This window comes from Mchenga conophoros, linkage group LG13, assembly GCF_057382185.1.
Source record: "Mchenga conophoros isolate Kocher_MC1m ecotype Shallow Benthic linkage group LG13, M_conophoros_male_GT1.1, whole genome shotgun sequence".
NCBI classification, from domain to species: Eukaryota; Metazoa; Chordata; class Actinopteri; order Cichliformes; family Cichlidae; genus Mchenga; species Mchenga conophoros.
In genome coordinates, this window is record NC_140538.1 from 32,837,037 (window position 1) to 32,849,266 (window position 12,230).

Here is a 12,230-nt window from a genome sequence, read left to right on the forward strand (position 1 = left end):
CTAAATGGAGAGGGAATTTCAGCAGGGCCAGGGCACAGGCATGGACCTTTTTCAGCTGTAAGGGAGGCAAGAGCAAGGTGTGATGTAGGTCCCCGGGGCCTGCTGGAGGTCCAGGTCCATGCCCGATGTGAGTAGCAGCAGGGCCAGCGCGCCCAGGAGCACAACTTTTTCGACCGTAAAGGAGACAGGAGGCCGACTCTCTGCCTCGGCTAAATGGAGAGGGAATTTCAGAAGGGCCAGGGCACAAGCATGGACCTTTTTCAGCTGTAAGGGAGGCAAGAGCAAGGTGTGATGTAGGTCCCCGGGGCCTGCTGGAGGTCCAGGTCCATGCCCGATGTGAGTAGCAGCAGGGCCAGCGCGCCCAGGAGCACATCTTTTTCGACCGTAAAGGGAGACAGGAGGCCGACTCACTGCCTCGGCTAAATGGAGAGGGAATTTCAGCAGGGCCAGGGCACAGGCATGGACCTTTTTCAGCTGTAAGGGAGGCAAGAGCAAGGTGTGATGTAGGTCCCCGGGGCCTGCTGGAGGTCCAGGTCCATGCCCGATGTGAGTAGCAGCAGGGCCAGCGCGCCCAGGAGCACAACTTTTTCGACCGTAAAGGAGACAGGAGGCCGACTCTCTGCCTCGGCTAAATGGAGAGGGAATTTCAGAAGGGCCAGGGCACAAGCATGGACCTTTTTCAGCTGTAAGGGAGGCAAGAGCAAGGTGTGACGTAGGTCCCCGGGGCCTGCTGGAGGTCCAGGTCCATGCCCGATGTGAGTAGCAGCAGGGCCAGCGCGCCCAGGAGCACATCTTTTTCGACCGTAAAGGGAGACAGGAGGCCGACTCACTGCCTCGGCTAAATGGAGAGGGAATTTCAGCAGGGCCAGGGCACAGGCATGGACCTTTTTCAGCTGTAAGGGAGGCAAGAGCAAGGTGTGATGTAGGTCCCCGGGGCCTGCTGGAGGTCCAGGTCCATGCCCGATGTGAGTAGCAGCAGGGCCAGTGCGCCCAGGAGCACATCTTTTTCGACCGTAAAGGGAGACAGGAGGCCGACTCACTGCCTCGGCTAAATGGAGAGGGAATTTCAGCAGGGCCAGGGCACAGGCATGGACCTTTTTCAGCTGTAAGGGAGGCAAGAGCAAGGTGCGATGTAGGTCCCCGGGGCCTGTTGTCGTACCATAGGCACGAGTGGTGTGTGTGTGTGTGGCAAAGAGTTTCTGCGCAGTGTACCAGGGGCACGGGGAAAGGTTGTTGTACCATAGGCACGAGAAAAGTTGTCGTACCATAGGCACGAGAAAAGTTGTCGTACCATAGGCACGAGTGGTGTGTGTGTGTGTGGCAAAGTGCTACTGAGCGGTGTACCAGGGGCACGGCGAAAAGTTGTTGTACCATAGGCACGAGAAAAGTTGTTGTACCATAGGCACGAGAAAAGCTGTCGTACCAGGGGCACGGAGGAAAGTTGTCGTACCATAGGCACGAGGAGAGTTTGTGTGGCAAAGTGCTACTGAGCGGTGTACCAGGGGCACGGCGAAAAGTTGTTGTACCATAGGCACGAGAAAAGTTGTCGTACCATAGGCACGAGAAAAGTTGTCATACCATAGGTACGAGGAGTGTGTGTGTGGCAAAGTGCTACTGAGCGGTGTACCAGGGGCACGGCGAAAAGTTGTTGTACCATAGGCACGAGAAAAGTTGTTGTACCATAGGCACGAGAAAAGCTGTCGTACCAGGGGCACGGAGGAAAGTTGTTGTACCATAGGCACGAGAAAAGTTGTCGTACCATAGGCACGAGGAGAGTTTGTGTGGCAAAGTGCTACTGAGCGGTGTACCAGGGGCACGGCGAAAAGTTGTTGTACCATAGGCACGAGAAAAGTTGTTGTACCATAGGCACGAGAAAAGCTGTCGTACCAGGGGCACGGAGGAAAGTTGTTGTACCATAGGCATGAGAAAAGTTGTCGTACCATAGGCACGAGGAGAGTTTGTGTGGCAAAGTGCTACTGAGCGGTGTACCAGGGGCACGGCGAAAAGTTGTTGTACCATAGGCACGAGAAAAGTTGTTGTACCATAGGCACGAGAAAAGCTGTCGTACCAGGGGCACGGAGGAAAGTTGTTGTACCATAGGCACGAGAAAAGTTGTCGTACCATAGGCACGAGGAGAGTTTGTGTGGCAAAGTGCTACTGAGCGGTGTACCAGGGGCACGGCGAAAAGTTGTTGTACCATAGGCACGAGAAAAGTTGTCGTACCATAGGCACGAGAAAAGTTGTCGTACCATAGGCACAAGCAGTGCGTGCGTGCGTGCGTGCGTGCGTGCGTGTTCTTCTGCGCAGTGTACCAGGGGCACATTTCAATGTGCATTCTGGAGTACCAGGGGCACGAGGATTTTGCCAGTGGTGTTCTGCTTTGTTAGTGGGAGGGGGCTTAAGTGTGGGTCCCCGGGGCCTGCTGGAGGTCCAGGTCCATGCTAGATACGTGGTACAGGGTAACTGCAGGAGGGGGGGGGCGGGTAATGTGGGTTCACGGGGCCTGCTGGAGGTCAAGGTCCATGCTGGATATGCGCTGGAGCGTAACTGCAAGAAAGGAAAGCTAGTGGGGGAGTAGAGCAGGGGAGTATGTGGGTCCCCAGGGCCTGCTGGAGGTCCAGGTCCATGCTAGATTTGTGGTGGAGGGTAACTGCGGGAGAAGGAAAGCTAGTGGGGGAGTAGAGCAGAGGAGTATGTTGGTCCCCGGGGCCTGCTGGAGGGCAAGGGCCATGCTAGATATGTGGTGGAGGGTAACTGCAGGAGAAGAAGCTGGTGGGGGAGTAGAGCAGAGGAGTATGTGGGTCTACGGGGCATGCTGGAGTTCAAGGTCCATGCTGGATATGTGGTGGACTGTAAGGGAGAGAGGAGGCGACTCACCCCCTCGGCCAAATGGAGACACAACAGTAGCAGGGCCAGTGAAGCAGCATGCATCTTGTTCCGCCGTAAGGGAGTCAGGGAGACGGCGCAGTGTATATTTGCAAATTGGTGTGACCAATTACAATTAAATCTTTAATCTAAAAAGCCTTAAAACCGTAAAATTACAACGTTCAACAGAAAGAATAAAAATTCTAATTTATGTTCATCAAAGCGGAGTGAATTGTGAACAACATGAGAGGAAATAAGATTTATGTCATTACTTCTAAAATAAGGAAAATACCTTTTTTGAGCCACACGAGGGAGCCAGAACTCCAATCTCAGGTAAGACTGCACTTAACAGTATTCATGTTGTCTATTCTATCATCTGTAAAAGGTGCTGTCATGGTCTCCGCTCCTCATCAGCTGACAGCCGTCAGGTGTTTTGTTTTTGTTCCCCTTTCTCTCTCGCCCTCTTCCATTCTCTCTTTCTCCTGCTGGGGCGGAGCTCAGTATGGGCTCCTGCCCCTGGCCTACGCACCTGGAGGTGATCAGCACATCTGTCGCTGATCATGAGAAATTGGAACCCTTCTTAAGAGGGCGAGTCTGCTCTACTTGTCGCTGGATCGTTGAGCCATCAGCGTCAGTCGTCCTGTATTTTGTAAAGTCAGTTGGTGAGCCTGTCTGAACCAGGAAACTAATGGTTTTTTTCTGCCTGTGTATAGATTGCCTCTGGACCTGTTCTTTCCCTGTGCATGGCGACTGAAAGGAAGCAAGAGAGATAGAGGAAAGGAGAGGAGATGTGCGAGGGCTGAATGGAAACCTTCCCTTCCTGGACTCCTGCCTCTTTCACTCCCGGACCCTGGAACCCCGGCCCCTTTTCCCTTGACACCATTATGTGTATATATGAATTCCACTGTAGAGGAACACTGTAAATAAATGCACCTTTTGAAGACACTAGTGGTCCGCGCGTGAGTCCGATCTACGAAACCTGACAGGTGCTCTCTGATGTATATGGGGGAAACGGGTTAGACTAATGTAGACAGGTTAAAATAACATATATACAGCATTGGGTAAGACAGATTGAATAACTCCCTTGGTCCGACATTTTCAAACACATCCACTGAATCTTATGGGCATCCTGGAACTACAACCCTGGGCAGCGTGGACGGAGGGACAGAGGAGGAGGCATAAGGACCTGTGAATCAAGAAATTGAACATCAGAACTCCTTGGGCTAAACTTTAGATGATATTAGTGTAATGTAGATTTGCTATCTCTCGCTTTTGATGTGAGAATAAAGTTATTTATACTGCAGGAGTGTTGATAGGAGTGTTTGAGTTACTTAGTTTATTTAGTTTCACTTTATGGAAGTCTCTGTGGGTCATCTTATGTAAATAGTCTTGTAGTGATCTGTTGAACTTGGTCTCATTTTCCCACAAAAAAAAAAAATTAAAATTAAACTTACCTTGTATACTTACCTTGACCGTAATATTCCCTTCAATGAGAAGGATCTTGGTGTAGAAGGTGTGAGCTCCAATTGGAGTCTGATTTGCTTTTTTTTCTTCTTTGCCTGTGGGAAAATAGTTGTTTAAAACAAAAATTAGTTCATTGTAAATAACCTCTGGATCACTAATGAATACATTTGAAATAGAAAATACTATATCAGTGTATATATAAATATGTCTATTTCCTTAAAAATACAATGCAATAAAGCAAATAAAAAGACCCGGCAGAGGACCAGTGGAGAACAAAGGTTTAAGGTACAGGAGTACATGAGTGGAGAACTATGGACCTCTATATGCCAGTGGACCTGAATCACATTAATGAAATAACAAAAACTCAGATTCCTAATACCTAACCCTAACCCCCTAACCCTAACCCTTTAGCGACCAGACTCAATCCCACATCCTAACCCTATAAAACTTAAAAACATGAATAAGAAAGTCACGAAAAAGACACAAAGAAAGATAAGACAAACAAAGAAGAAATGAGTGACACAAACAAGGAAAATCACGAAAAAACGGAAAGGATATAAAGGAAGGGGGTGCTATAAAAGAGAACATAAAGAACATAGGAGGGATGTCTTCAAAGCAGGGGGTGCCATATAAAGAAAAACAAAGATAATAAAATTAAAAAACGAAGAAAAAGACATGAAAGTCACGAAAAAACAAAGAAATAGAAAAAGTTAAAAGAAATGGGAAATTGAACAAAAAGGTAAGAGAGAGAAAAGCCCAGAGTGGCAAAGAAAGATAGAAAAGTTAAAGAAAATCAGAAGAAGAAATGAAAACTGAAAAAAAAGGGTAATTTTTTGAACAGGGGGCACCGACCCCAATCCCATTGATGGACCGTTCACCTCAGGTTCTGGAAGGAAGGACAAGGAAGTCACGAAAAGAAAAACAGAAAGAAAAGCAAGTAAGAATTTTTAAGAAATACAAGTTGGAAACCCAAGAGTGGGAGGAGCAAAGAAAGAGCATAAAAGCCAAGACACACAGACAAGACAGAAGTCAAAGAGAGACAAGACAACACACGTTGGGCAAGCCTGAAGAAGGCAAAGAAATACTGAAACATTCATCATGAACGGCCCAATGATGTAAAATGCGCATACACCCAAGATGGGTAATTTTTTGAAACAGGGCAGGGCTATCACCACCGGGCCCCAGCGATGGCCCGTGCGCACGCCAGGCTGCCGGCTTGCTGGCGACCTGTTTATTTACACAAACTTCTATTAGCTACAATTCATTGGTTCCTTGTTACGCTTTTTCGGACACCAAACTTGGCAGGCACAAGGCTGCTGCTACCAACAAGACTTACATAGAATTTTGGGGTGTATTTTTTTTTTTATTGGGTAATTTGTTTATGTTGGACAAACATTTGGAAATGCATTAATCCACCAACTACATATATATATATTTCTTCAAGTCTGTACATTAAAAGTAAATACAAAAAAAAAAAAAAGGAGAAATAAAACCTGTTTCAAGCTTAAAAATGAGTGTGAGTATGCTTGTACCATCACACTCATTTGTTACTGGCTGCTGGTTCTCCACAAAAAAAACAAAATACCCCACCCCACCCCCCCCCAAAAAAAAAGGCATCTCGTCCGATTGTAAAATAGTTTCAATTTTTGCAGCTCATGCATCAGGGGACGTTCAGTCAGAGTCGCACTCAAGCTGTTCTCTGTGTTTCATCTCCAAAAACGTTGCCATGTGCGCCAGTCGTGATGAACCTCGGTTAATCCACTCCTTATGTTCACTCTCCTGAAAGATAACCTGCATTAAGCTGCAGTCAATAATCTGCACTTCACACTTTTGCAGGACTCCGTTCAATTCAGCATTAAGGGTCTGTCCAAGCCTGTACTGGGTTAACAACACTGTACTGAGGTCTAACAAAAGTAAGGTTTTCAACTGAATTATAACTGTCAAGTTAATTAGTTGATAGCATAGATATGAAAATTGCCTACAGTATTCTACATCTGAATGACAAACTAACTATGACTATAACAAACAGGCATGTTCATTATACCAGACAGAAAGGCCATTCATGACTACATGTTAATCATGCCCCTTTAAATCAAACCCAGCCTTTCATGCTTTTGGAGTAGTTTTGGAGTCACTCTTTCTTATCATGATTTTATTTAAAAATATATATACTGAATTTAATTGAATTGAAAGCCTTTATTGTCATTATACATGGTATAGCTGTCATGGCCCGTGGAAATGGGATGGACTCAAGTGCAGTTTCAAACCCGGAGGCCAGAGGTGTGGTGTAACGAAAAGAGACTTTATTACAATGCTCAGAGGCTAACAGAAATTGCAGACTAGAATTAATGAACATAAACTAGATGTCTGAGGCGAGAGAAAAATACTGTGACTATAACTAGATGGCAGGGATAATTGGGTGCAGGTACTGGGCAGGGTAAACTGTGGCGGGCCAGGGCACTGAAACAGAGGAGAGAGTAGTCAGGGGAATCCCACAGAGGGCTGCGAGTGAATCCAAGGAGAATACACTGAGCTGTCTTACAAGCTTGCAGGTGGAGGTTGCGTGGAGGGGGGAGGCAGGAGAGGTCCAGATGGGTGCTGCATGCAATGCAGGGAGGCAGGCAGAAGAGAACGGCAGTTCCAAAATGGGGAAGGATTACCGGCGGCTGCAAACTTGTATCCAGGACAGCTTGGTAGGTGGGTTTCAGAGGCTGACGAGAAAACAGAGGAAATAAGATTAATACACACGATGAGTCACCAAGGAACAGACGTGAGGCCGAGAACTGACTAAAGTTGGCAGATAATCTGGCGAAGACCAGTTGAGTGCGCCGGTCATAAATACTGCTGGTACGATTGCCATCAGGTGGGAAACCACCCAGACCACGACAATAGCGAAATTGGAAACAGCTCTATAAAAGTGCACATGTGCTTTATAGCACATTATAAAAACTATACAATAATTTAACTATACACTTACTATAAATATAAATACACAGTACAGTGCTGACACAGAGACAGACAGGCAGAGAATTGATGATATTTCAGTGCAGATTACTTAATGCAAGTTTGAGTTGACTATGGTAATGGCTTTGGTGAAGAAGATATCCCTGGTCCAATTCAATTTAAAAAAAAAAAACCTCAGTCTGACAATCTGATGTTACATAAACTCGAGACTCAGCAAAAGCAGCCGACTCAGATGTACAGGTCTACCCTCTTTACCCTACTGGTTCATGATTAACTAATGGAACAAAGTTTAGACAAACAGTAATTTGAGCTCAGTACAGTTTGTCTTCTGATCAGTTATCTATCTGTTAACCTTTGTGTACATTTGTGGTTTTAGCAGAGGATAAAAGTCCAGCTTGAGTGTGCTCATCTCCATTTTTGCTGTTCGTTGCATTGACATAAAACCAAAACATGAAGGCTTATCTGCTCCTGCTTCTACTGATACCTCTCTGCTCAGGTAACTAAACTGAACGCTGAAAGTAGGACAATATTCTTAATCTCAAGTTGGTCGAAACAAATTACTAGCAATGTGCTAGTAATTTGTTGAAAATAATACTGAAAATAATCATCACCTCTGAGTCTGGATACTTGTTAGAGAACCTTTATTTATATCTTAATTGGTGTTTTAAGCCTTATATAATGTTTAGTCTAAATATGACTCACTTTGACATCATTGAACTAGCCTAATAATCATTCTGTTAGTCTCAAATTACAATATTTTAAAAGCTTTGACTGTTGTGCAGGTGCTATAAATTATTGTACATTCTGGGTAATATTTTACCCATATCTGTTCAGACAGACTTTTGCTCCACCAGCATGTGCGAAATCAAGAAAAAGCATTCTTAGTGTAAATGCCAAAAACGCAGTCAAACGTTGTCAAGAACATGCCAAATCCTAGCCGTTTAGAAATATTGGCCAATTAGAAGTCTAGAAGCCTGGGAGGGAACAAGTAAACAGGGTTTTATGCAACCTTCAGTACTTCTGAAAAGTTTTTGTGTTTTTCTGTAAGGACAGATAATTTTGTGTTACTTTAAACTGTCTTCATCATTTCAAATGTTAACATTTAAACATTATTTTAGCATATATAAATGTAATTTTAAAACAAATTACAATCATTCAAAACCGGAGAAGCCACGTCTGAAGTTCACTGTGACGCCTCTCTCTGTGTAAATGGAGAGTTGGTAACTGCATGTGTAAGTGTGTAAAAACTGCAGATAGTCAGATTAACAGCAACAGTATTTTGTCTCTCTCCAGCATTTTAGAAATTTATCTCATGTAAACAACACCGTGGCACACAGCGTGACGTCAAAACAGGTGCACACCTTTGACGTGACTAAATCTCTGTTTTCCTCATCCACAGGTAAACGTAAAAACTGAGTTTTTGAAAATCTCTACTCTGGCAGGAGCTTTAAAAAATCTCAGTTGTCAGTGATCAAAAACATCATTTACACGTGGACAAAAGATCCAAACGCATAGAAAAAGCTGCGTTTGAAAAGTTTTCGTGTATGTGTGGACGTAGCCTTAATGAAAACAATTAAACACAACCCTAACCTGCTTTTGTTGCAGCTGAGCAGTTTTACATCGAGTGTTATGGTCAGGACTTCCTGATGGTCAACAACCAGCTGCTGCAGTGCACCGGCAAAGTCCAACAAGCTTGTTACACCAGAGGTGAGTCCTCCAGGACAGGGGTGTGTTCAGCTGTGTCTCCTTGTTTTTCAATCCAACAAGTTGAGATTGGAATTTAATGTTAATTCCTAATATAAAAAACAGATACTGACAATTAAAAATCTAAATCCTTCCCCAGAAATTTGGATTTTTATGTTCATCGAAGTGAAGGTTTTCAGTCATCCAGGTTATCGTAGTCTAAGGAGCTTGGAAAGAAAAGCGTCTGGACTTATTAAACCATTTAAAGCCGGTCAGAGCGGGCACGCTCCGTTTTGTGTAACTACTTTTAAATCCCTGTAGAACCGGAACCGGAAGCTAGCGCAATATTTTTTTTTGCATATGAAACCGGAGGAGTTGTACTTACATCTTATGCCATCAGCTTGTCCTAGGTCATGGTTTCCTTCCACATATAGCTTTGCAAAAATTGCATAAAAAGCTCTTGCAGGAACAAAAACATAATATTCCAGAAACACGCTTTGCCGATCCGATCAGCTGTTCGTAACACTTCCCACATTGAATAAGACGTCAGCACAAACAATCGCATGTCCGCCATTTCCTGCCAAAAATCGTAAGTGACGTCATTTTTGCGGAAAATGTAGTTTTTTACTTGTAGGCCTTAAAAGCCTATACTGGTGTTTTTATAAGTCATGTTTGACTCTATACTTTTCTGTGTCGTTTCTGGGATGCTTAGAACTCGAATTGCACTGCTGGAAAAAGTTTGTTTTGATGCACATGCTGTTTTCTTTGCAAATTTGCATCATAGGATTGTTTTTCATTTTCCTGCAGTATATAAAAATTGCTGTATCTAAAAAATAAAACTATGAAGACACTCAAAATAAATTTCCTGTTGTTGTAAACTATTTTTTGCAACTTTTTTGTATTTAAAGTTTTGAAGGATAAGCCTCTTCAATTTCTCCAAGTAGAAATATATGTAAAAACAAAACAAAAACGATTTTCAATTTTTTTTGTAGTTTATTGCACTTTTTTGCAATTAATGTAGTTACTATGGACTTAATGCATACTTATTATTAGAATATGGGCTATAACAGTTGTATTGATGTATAGCAACTTGAAATGCTCCTAAAAAATGGCACTACAACATGTAAAAATATAATATAAGCTCTGTGGGACTTGGTTCTATGGTAGGTCTTAAAGGGTTAAGTGGCTTGAAGACATTTCACCTCTCATCCAAGAAGCTTCTTCAGTTCTAAGGGTCAAATGGTGGAGAGTCCCAGATTTAAACCCAGTGGGAGTTTCCCCCCAAAGAGGGACAAAAAGGACCCCCTGATGATCCTCTACCTAATCACATGAGCCAAGGTGTGAAAACGGGTGTGGGTCACAATCAACCAGGGTTTCGGGTGAGCTCATTGTGAAACCTGGCCCCACCCTGTCATGTGACAAGACTCAGCAGTCCATCTGCATCCAAAGGACAAAGGTCACTCTTTCAAGGATGCCAATGTTCACATTTTGAACAGAGAGGACAGATGGTTTGAAAGAGGAGTGAAAGAAGCCATTTATGTCCACTGTTGTCATGAGTCGCTGTGTGACAGGCAGGAGTTGGACCCAAAGTGCAGGTACTCAGGCATGAGGTTTAAACACAAAGAACTCAGCTTTATTTGCTGGCAGGGTAAAGTCATAAAAAAAGCAAACTAAACTAAACTGGAGACTCATAAACTAAACTCACAGTGAGACACAGGGAGATCCACATAGCATGAGGGACGACATGACACTGACTCAGAGAAACACAGGGTTTAAATACACTGGGAAGTAACGAGGGCAATGAGACACAGAAGAAGAGCACAGCTGGGGGAAATCAGAACTGACGAGACAAGGAAGCATAAACTGAGCACACTGAGATAAGACAGAGACCTTCAAAGTAAAACAGGAAACACATAACACAGACTGAACAAAAGACACAGACTCACATGCAGGTACTACAACAGAGGGAACAGAGACGTGGGACCAGGGCAGACACAGACACTGACTGGACACGGGGATTTAGCGGACAGGGGATACAGCAACTAAGGATTACACAGAGACAAACCATAAGACATAACTCTAACAATGAAACCAAAGCATAGAAATGATAAATAATATATAAACTCAAAACCCTGGGTCAACGACCCAGGCATCCTAACAACTGTGAGCGACCATCTTTGAACAGAGGCGGTGGCTTACGACACCAACTGTCTGCCATCTATAATCCAGTTTTGAGATCCTTCCCAGACGCCTTAACGCCCACTCACACCCTGGGCCATCTGACCTCAGGAAATCACATCACAAGTGATTTGTGAATCACAAGTTCTCAAAAACTCAGTGTCAGACATGGAGACATGACTCACTGGGGAGACAGAGGGAACATGAAGGGTGACAAGTCATGAAATGTGGAGCAAAAGGGAAAGTAACAGAAATTTAAAGCCTAGGAACTAAGAATATAAACAGAGCAGAAAACAATAAAGAGAACCAAAACCATGAAGAACAACAAATCCAAGAATATTACCTAAAGTTTAATTACACCCACACCCAGTATATGACAATACTAAGTCAGTTAATAAGTCTGTTGTAGTGAATGTACTGGTATGTTTCCTGTCTGCAGATAATGGAGATAAAGGGTGCACGCGGCTGGAGTTCTGCTCTCGACCTGGCTGGACCTGCTGTCACACCAACCGCTGCAATGCCTGATCCAATCACAGACCAGGAAACTGACATCATCACACCACACGATGTGAAACAAAGCTGTCCAGCAGAGTTCAAATAAAACAGTGTGCCATATATCTGAGCTCAGTGTTTAAAAATCAATATTTAGTTTTCTGACTTGTAACATCCCTGAAATAAAATCTGTGAAATCATGTCTCAGTGGAATTATATTCAGAAGTGAATTAAAAGCCATTTGCTATAATAGTACTAATAATCAGAGTAGAACAAAGATATCCCCTCCTTATCTGCTCACTTCCACATCACTCATCCAGTGACTCATTAAACTACCTGGCAGCACAGCAGTGGGAGTCGTATTCTCAACATCAAAATTAGAAGAAAAAAACATTACATTAAAAAACCTACATTAAAAATTGCTGTTAAATAATTTTCCAAATTATTGTGGCTATGATTGTGTAAAATCATGTTTATCTATGAAAGGGCAAAAAAAATAATATACAAAAAGGACAGGCCACATATACTGTAAAATCGAATTAGTTCCCAAAACTCAAAAAAACGATGCAAAGTCGGTGCCTCAA

The 12,230-nt window shown here is 43.7% G+C and overlaps 2 protein-coding genes across 2 annotated transcripts in view; both read left to right on the top strand.

Annotated features, from left to right (window-relative positions):
• LOC146561741 (nuclear factor 7, ovary-like) overlaps positions 1–3,742 on the top strand; it is a 67,335-nt gene extending 63,593 nt beyond the window's left edge. The window contains exon 2 of the mRNA XM_085296388.1: positions 3,623–3,742. Within this exon, the coding sequence (XP_085152514.1) occupies positions 3,623–3,742 (120 nt within the window). The remainder of the gene's footprint in view (positions 1–3,622) is intronic.
• A 3,890-nt stretch (positions 3,743–7,632) lies between these two features.
• LOC146561757 (uncharacterized) lies at positions 7,633–11,848 on the top strand. Its single transcript, XM_085243036.1, has 3 exons — positions 7,633–7,789; positions 8,899–9,000; positions 11,594–11,848. Exons 1-3 carry the CDS (start codon positions 7,744–7,746, stop codon positions 11,677–11,679), a joined length of 234 nt encoding a protein of 77 aa, XP_085099162.1. The 5' UTR covers positions 7,633–7,743; the 3' UTR covers positions 11,680–11,848.
• The last annotated feature ends 382 nt before the right edge of the window (positions 11,849–12,230 follow it).

Bases quoted from the DNA above. Each gene is read 5' to 3' on its own strand.
- LOC146561757 (XM_085243036.1), top strand. From the start codon at position 7,744: ATGAAGGCTTATCTGCTCCTGCTTCTACTGATACCTCTCTGCTCAG. The intron at 7,790-8,898 runs GTAACTAAACTG...CTTTTGTTGCAG, and splicing joins ACTGATACCTCTCTGCTCAG to CTGAGCAGTTTTACATCGAG. The intron at 9,001-11,593 runs GTGAGTCCTCCA...TCCTGTCTGCAG, and splicing joins ACAAGCTTGTTACACCAGAG to ATAATGGAGATAAAGGGTGC.